The sequence below is a fragment of the Agrilus planipennis genome, unplaced genomic scaffold (genome assembly GCF_000699045.2).
Source record: "Agrilus planipennis isolate EAB-ADULT unplaced genomic scaffold, Apla_2.0 scaffold42, whole genome shotgun sequence".
NCBI lineage: Eukaryota > Metazoa > Arthropoda > Insecta > Coleoptera > Buprestidae > Agrilus > Agrilus planipennis.
Genome location: NW_020438888.1, coordinates 37568 through 46103, shown reverse-complemented (window position 1 = coordinate 46103; position 8536 = coordinate 37568). Strand labels below are relative to the sequence as shown.

The window sequence follows — 8536 nt, the reverse complement described above, 5'->3', positions numbered from 1 at the left end:
AGGCCGATTGTGCCTCTTTGTCGCTCGTTCCGCGCTCTCGCTTGCACTTCAAGCCTTAAATGGAACGCCTCAGAGCGAGGTAACGCCGCATGAGTCATGTTTTTTCGTGCGTGCAGCCGGCTCCATCGAATTATAAGACGTTGTCACGTCAAAAAGGTAATCTTTGCTATTTAAATTGGTATTAAGTATCATTAGATAGAATGTATAGACGCAACACATCGAAATTATTCAATCGTCGAATATTTATCCTTTATATAGAGGAAATCAAATAGGAAACAACAGGAAACATAAGGAGGTAGTTAGACACGTGTTAGAAGCAGAAACGGGACTGAAGGGGGGAAGTGGTCTAATTTTTCTTACTTATTAGCTGCAAGATCCCACGCTGCCGATATCATACAGTTTATAACATGATCAGCTGGCACAATATCTGCCAATTTGTTAGGCCCTCCGTTAAGAGATCGTATCAACCCGACCCCGACCCCCATTATAACCCCTGTAGCCCCATACAGATTATCTATCCATCCCGCTAACGGCTCTTTATAAGTTGATGTAACTGCAAAAATAATTTAAATAAAAATCAGTAAGCAATTTTGACACTTACTAAGTATTAGGCTATTAAAAAATGAAGTTTACCTATCGACGGTCTGATCATCGCTATGGGAAGTCCGTGGGACTCTGTCTTAATTACATGCTCAGCTACAGCTTTCGTGAATACGTACGTATTAGGCCAATTACCAATTATACTAAAATTGATATTAAATTAAAAACAAAATTTCAAAAAAGTACTAGCATATTTTTCAGGTCAAGCTGAAAAACCATTAATACGTTTTTAATTAGCTACTAACTACCTTTGCAGTAATACCAATAATTAAAACGAACCATTATACTCATATTAAATCGTTTCAAATGCGGATGCAATAATTTTTTTATCAAATATATTAATTGCTTTTTAAACGTTTATAAATTAATTTTGGAATAAGAATCATGTTTTCTTCGATCATAATAGAAATATATTCAATTCAAAAAATTGCACCTCGTTTATTTTTTTACTCACGTCGGTGTGATGGAGGCCNAGACAGCTTCCGACAGAACACAGACCAACTTTTACCTGGTGTCTTAACAGCGCTACATTTTAAGATTAAATTTAATGTAGCATTGTACTACAGATGGCGTTTACCGCGCCATTTGTGGTATTTTCTAATGTCGTAATAGTTTGTTTATGCTTACTTTTAAGTGTTTCATCTCTTTCGCCATCCTCAGTAGATCTCTGGTAGCTTTAACGTTAATGCTAACTGCGATCCTAAGTTTTTCGTCAAATCTGACCGTAGCGGCAATGTGAAAAACGAAATTTACTTCGGAAATAATTTTTCCTATGTCGCTCTGTCTCATCCCTAAGTCGGGTAAAGTCAAGTCACCCGTTATTATTTCCACTTTTTCTCCAAACTTTGTAGACTTTCGCCTAAGGGGGTCGAATACCTAAAATGTGTCAAATTAGTTATTATTGCTTACAAAACATACTGACAAAACAGTACTGTATGAAAATAAATAAAAGTAAAACAAAAATACTGGTATGCAAGGGAAGAAAAAGTAAGGAAAGAGCGAATATAAAGACAGGAGACGAAAAATTAGAAGTGACTAATTTTAGGTATCTAGGAAGTCAGATAAGTCAGGACGGAAGGAGTAGTAGGGATACAAAGCAAAGGATAGCGCAGGGTCGTGTCGCCTTCAATAAATAGAAGTCACTTCCATGCTCGCGAACGGTTAACTTAGAAGTTCGAAAGAGTTTATTAATGGTGTGTTTGGAGGGCGGCGTTGTACGGGTGCGAAACATAGACAGTAGGCGTGGCGGAAAAGAAAAATTTAGAAGCTTTCGAAATGTGGTGTTATAGGCGACTGATGAAGACAACGTGGATAGAAAAGGTTAAAATAATAACAAATAGGCGAGATAGGTTGGTAGGACAACTTCTCAGGCATGAAGGTCTAGTCAGAGACATATTAGAGGCAGAAACAGGAGTTAGGAGGGGTAGTGGTAGACCTAGATTAGGATGTGGGATGTTGTAGCTTTAGGGAAATGCGAAGTTTAGCTCAGGATAGGAAAGAGTGAAGGTGCATGTATAATCAGTCTTAGGACTGACTCTACGATGATGACAAAACATGCATGACGTAGATTTTCCACTTTACCTCATTTTCAAACATTTCCTTCTTTCTCGCTTCCACNATTAACAAATAGCGTTAACAACAGAGCATTGCTTCAATTGTTTATACACACACATACTAACGTGGGGTCTTTCGCATGTAAAAAAATGACAAGTTGTTTCATGATGTAGATTTTCCACTTTACCTCATTTTCAAACATTTCCTTCTTTCTCGCTTCCACATCTTTGCCTTTCTTCTCCCTGACTATAATATATATTTTCGCCACATCTGGACAACACCTTAGCAGTTTTTCCAGCGTTAGTTTTCCGAGAAATCCTGTGGCTCCAGTAATAAAAATAGTGCTTCCTTTGAAAGTTTCTCTAATTACACTGTGAGAGGTGTCCTCAGGGGATACCATATAGTCAGCGGAGATGTCCAAGCCCTCTATATTAGCTTCGACCACCATCTTTGTCTTTTTATTTTACTTATTTTTGTAGCACTGTGAACAAAAACAATTTTCAATTTTTGACTTGGATTATTATCTTTTTTTTATTATTATTGTAAAACGATAGGAAGAGAATTATTTATTTTTACCAACACCCTCCGTATATACCAGACTTGACTCTTTTGCATTTTCTACTTATGAATAATTGTCGTTTAACTTAAAAGCTTACAATTATAAAAACTACAATAGGAATTTGATGAAGACGTTGTTCTAACCCATTTCTTGACATAAATTTACTAATAACATGTGAAGAAGACAATGAAATTGATTCGGTTTAAATTCCAGTTCTTCTATGGGAAATTCAATTCATTTAATCGCTTAAAGTACTACAGGGTACTTGTAATAACACTCAACTTTATTGAAAGCGTTTAATTCTTTGGCCTAATCCACAGCAAGTGTAGATGACTTGTAGGTACGGTATATGTCTGGAAGTAAGGACTTTCGTTCGGGCGGGGGAGGAGGAAAGATGGGGGGGGAGTAGATGTGGATGGCCTTGTAGAGCATTTACAAGTGTTTTAGTTGGGGAAGGGGCAAAGACGTGGAGTCGCACGGGATGGATCTGAAAGTTGGGTAAATAGTAATGTGTCGGAAACAATATGGAATTGAAAGAGGGAGGAGGGTAAGGTTGACACCAAAAAGATGTAAAACAACTGCTTTCCCTTCTTATACGTGCATTCATCAACGCGGATTCAATAAGATTGATGTGTATCATTAATAAAAAATGTGACAATATGTTGATGAGGCTAATTAATAACTGTATGATGTTTATTTATTTTTTTATTTCATTCTTTTGGCGTCAATTTAAATTAAGTACTTTTTTTAACTATGTACGTTACGTATGTGTTAGCACTTTAGTGAGAAATTACTCGGTTATTCCATTATGAGGACGTTGTCTGTTTTGCGTTGTTTTTGAGTTAAAAGAAATTTTGTCCACGTTTTCTTTTTTGATAAACGAAGTATCTTAGTCGATCTTTATAATCGATAGAGTTAAAATAAGATAATACGAAGTCTGTTCAAAAACTATCGCGAATTTTGAATTTCCATGGATTACGTATATTCGTATCATTTCGAGAGTGTGCCGGGCGCCCGAGCGCGTCAACAACAAAGGAATACATTGATGAAGTGAAGAAAATGTATTGGCCAATCGTCGAATCACTGTTAGAGAACTTGCTGAGGACCTAAACATATCGATTGGCTCCTGCCATTCGATTTTTACTAATGATTTGGGGATGAAACGGGTCGCCGCGAGATTCGTACCAAAACTGCTCAATTTCGACCGAAAACAGCATCGCATTAACATTGCTAAGGAGCTGTTGGACTCAAATTCGCTCCAGAGGGTCAGAACTGGCGACGAATCATGGGTTTATGGTTATGACGTGGAAACCAAAGCTCAATCGTCCCAATGGAAGCTGCCACACGAACCAAGACCGGAAAAAGCACATCAAGTTAGGTTTTGCTTACAGTTTTCTTCGATTACAGGGACGTGGTGTATCATGTGTTGTTTCCACAGGGTAGAGCGGTCATTGAGGGATATTACCTGCAAGTTATGCGCAATTTGCGACAGAAACGCCCGGATTTGTGGAAGAACAAAAAGTGGGTTTTGCGCCATGATAACGTCCCTGCTCAAAAATCGTTGCTTGTGCGCGAATTTTTGGTCAAAACAACACACGGTAATTTTTTACATTAGTTGACATTGGAATTGAGACATGAAGTTTAGTCAGGTAGGTAGTACTCACCAAGTAAAGTAGTGTAGTAGTATTTACTAGAATGTTATTTATTATTTGTTTAAAAATCTATGTGACTGAGATACAGGCTCTTAAATTTTTCATAATCGGAGGAAAATCCGGTAGGTACGGCCCTGGCTTCAGCCTTCCGTCAGCTGTTCCCGCCAAACATCGTTTCTCCTAAAACATATCTTCCTAACATTATTCTAATGTATCAGCCCGCCTTCGGCGGGCAGGGGCATTAACAATCCTCCAGTCTATCAAAAATCTACCTAATTAAACAATGACGTCATCAATGCATATTTGGCGAGAACAGCTGACGAAGGGCTGCAGCCAGGGCCGTACTAACCGGAATTTCCTCCAATTAAGAAAACTTTAGGAGCCTGTATCTCAAGGTACATTGGTTTCCGCATGGAATTAATACTACCACACGATTCTACATGGTGAGTACTACCTACCTGACTAAATTTTATGTCACAATTCCAATGTCAACTAATGTAAAAAATTACCCAACACACTAATAATGCCGTAGCTTCCGTGTTCCCTAGATCTCGCCCCCTGTGGCTTTTTCTTGTTCCAAAACTTAAGAGCCGCATGGAAGGACGACGCTACGCTGTGATTAAGGAGATAAAAACAACATCGAAGGAGAAGCTGAACAAGATCACAAAAAATGATGTTTTGATGTGCTTCGAGGATTGGAAAAATTTGTGGGGAATACTTTGAAGCGGACAAAATAGATATTCATGAATAAACAAATAATTTTTGAAAAAACACAAAATTTCGCGATATTTTTTGAACATACCTCGTAGTTCTTTCCGATATCTCGGAAGTACACTTTATTACATTATTAACAAATAGCGTTAACAACAGAGCATTGCTTCAATTGTTTATACACACACATACTAACGTGGGGTCTTTCGCATGTAAAAAAATGACAAGTTGTTTAATAATAGTTTATAAATAAACGTTTAGTTTTGATCAACAAAAATTGTGATAGTATCATTACTATTATAGTTTATAATAATGGCGAGATAGTTGTAAGCAGAGACACTACAAACAATTTGTTTAACGTTTTGATATCCATTTTTTAAGTTGTAAATAGGAATATACAGGGCGATATTGTTACGAAGTCTCCACGTTAACGTATTTTAATGATAGATACCTGCGCCTTGCATATTTTTAATCTTGAAAATTTGTTGTTAAAATTGATCGTTAACTATATACTCAAGTTCATTAATAAAACCATAAAATTGAAATTATTTCTAAGAAAATGAGCTTCATTAACTTGCTTATTGACTTAAGGTTAACCTTGTTTGCCATTTTCTTTTATCATTAGATACTTTTATTATGATTACTAGATACCTGCACACACATACTTGCGTCTGTTTTTCGAAAATTTCATTCAAACAATTTTTTCTAGTTACTTACTTACTTACTTAATAGTATTTTTTGCAATTATTTCGTCAAAGTTATTATCTTAATTGAGGATAGTTAGTGTTTTTTCCCCGATTTTGGTTTTTCATTTGCTGAAAAAAGATTGACAAACCTGTCTGCAAATACGTCATCATTATTAATCAGGTAATTATTCAAATTATAATTACTGTAGGTACTAAGTTTAATATAGTTTTGAAGGGTTTCTTAAAAATTAAAATTTACAACTTGATTTTCGAAAAAGTAAAAAATTAAAAATCTTTTTCTTTCAATTATGTTGTCCAAAAAATTCCTAATTAATAATTAATGACGTAGAAATGCATGGGTAGACACGGTAAAAATGAAATAATTGAATAGTAACTGCACAAACCCAAAAAGAAAATTACCATAACAACAATAAAGTACTAACCAAAACATAGGCAACAAACAAAAAACGAGTTTTCAAATTTGGTAAAAACGAAAAACCTATAAATATGGAAAAAAGCGATTGTTAGATAATTGTATAATTTATGACTTATCCAGTTAGGGTCAAACTCTGATGCAATAGGAAGAAAACGCTAGAATGTTTTTAAAACGTGATATTCCCAAAACCGCCGTCACTAACTATTCAAAACTACAGTATGATTAAAATGATATGCACTGCACTTAAAGTTAGGTACGTTTCCAGGCAATTCTTTTTTATTATCCGCTGCTTCGAAAATAAGGAACGGTTTTCCTTTTATCTCTGCTGAATGAAAATTGCTGCATTACAACCTGGATTACCATATTAAGATCACATAAAGCATTCTCGCGGACGTCGGGTAATCCGGCATGTTAAATTCAAGTAAACCTTAACTTTAAACTCATAAACGATCCACAAGGTTAATAAAACGCATTAAACGTATAGTACAGAATGTTGACAAATATTGTTTTGTAATTCAAAAAAGATACAACACAATTTCAACAAAGACTACTCCTATAATAACTGTAGACTTTTTTAAAAACGGACACGTGTTTCGCCCACTATGAATGCGAACATTATCAACACGAAATAGTCAATTAAACATTTCGTGATCATTAATACCTCAATGAATAACAAAGGGACTAACCCCCTACATACACCACAAACTATTTTAGAAACGGACACGTGTTTCGCCCACTATGAATGCGAATATTATCATCACGAAATAGTCAATTAAACATTTTGTGATCATTAATACCTCAAAGAATAACAAAGAGACTAACCCCCTACATTCACCACAAACTATTTTAGAAACAGACACGTGTTTCGCCCACTATGAATGCGAATATGATCAACACGAAATAGTCTATTAAACATTTTGTGATCGTTAATACCTCAAAGAATAACAAAGAGACTAACCCCCTATATTCACCACAAACTATTTTAGAAACGGACACGTGTTTCGCCCACTTTGAATGCGAACATTATCAACACAAAATAGTCAATTCAACATTTTGTGATCATTAATACCTCAAAGAATAACAAAGAGACTAACCCCCTATATTCACCACAAACTATTTTAGAAACGGACACGTGTTTCGCCCACTATGAATGCGAACATTATCAACACAAAATATAGTCAGTTAAACATTTTGTGAACATTAAGCGTAAACATGTGTATCACCCACTTTGAATGTCATCAACGCAAGAGATTCAGTTAAAAATTTTGTTTTCCTTAAACTTAAATACCTTGAGTTACAATAAGTCTCACCCCTATTCGTACACTATAAATTTTTATTAAAAAACAACATGTGTTTCGCCCACTTTTAATGTGAATTTTATCAACGTGAGATTGTCTTTCTGTCTTAAAAAAAAGTTTTCGGTATATGGGAATGAATCTCTTTGATATTCTTCAAGGTATTTAAACGTAAGAATAATAAAATTTTTAATTGTCTGTCTCGCTTTGTTAATTTCGACGTTCAAAATGTGAGTGAAACATGTGTCCGATTCTAAAAGAATTTGTAAAAGAAAAGCTACCTTGTTTTTAATTAAATATTATCCAAATATTTTTCTTATACCAACAATTAAAAGGAAATTTTTGAATGAGAATGTAGTCAAATAAAGTCATTACAAAACAATAATAATTACCTACAGACATACCAAAAGTCGTACATACCTTAATGGAATAAAGGTATAAGTAGAAGACACCAAGGAGAACTGCAACAACTTTGATGATGGTTACATTTGAACTGATGCGATAATGTATTACTTCTTGGGTCTGTTTTATTCGCGTAGAAGGGGAAAATCGGAATTTTTCCACTAAAAGCACACAAGTAAAATTTACTACATTCAATTTTTTATTTTATCGGTCAAATAATAGCAAAATTTTCGATAGTAATGGTGTGATGGTGTAATGATGTAATTTACATTTGCTTATTTCGACGCAGAAGTTTTCCATTTTCGCAAACAATATTCAAAATTGAATATTCAAATTCAATCTAACAATTTTTTAATTTGAAGGTACAATTTACCTTTGTTTTATTTGGATATAAAGCAGAGGATAGGGCAGGGTCGAGTTGCCATCAATAAAAAGAAGTCACTCCTATGCTCACGAACGATTAATTTAGAAATTCGAAAAAGATTGTTAAATGTGTATGTTTGGAGCGCGGTGCTGTACGGGTGCGAAACATGGACGGTGGGCGCGGCGGAAAAGAAAAGGTTAGAAGCGTTCGAAATGTGGTGTTATAGGCGGATGATGAGGATATCGTGGGTAGAAAAGGTTAGAAATGAAGAGGTATT

The 8536-nt window shown here is 35.2% G+C and overlaps 1 protein-coding gene across 1 annotated transcript; it reads right to left on the bottom strand.

Moving 5' to 3' along the window:
- Window positions 1-120: 120 nt before the first annotated feature.
- LOC108744863 (fatty acyl-CoA reductase wat-like) lies at window positions 121-8021 on the bottom strand. Its single transcript, XM_025981795.1, has 6 exons — window positions 7914-8021; window positions 2342-2635; window positions 1219-1476; window positions 1055-1101; window positions 634-743; window positions 121-553 (listed from the first exon to the last, which is right to left on the bottom strand). The coding sequence occupies exons 2-6, from the start codon at window positions 2600-2602 to the stop codon at window positions 357-359; spliced, it is 873 nt and encodes a 290-aa protein (XP_025837580.1). The 5' UTR covers window positions 2603-2635; window positions 7914-8021; the 3' UTR covers window positions 121-356.
- Window positions 8022-8536: the final 515 nt, after the last annotated feature.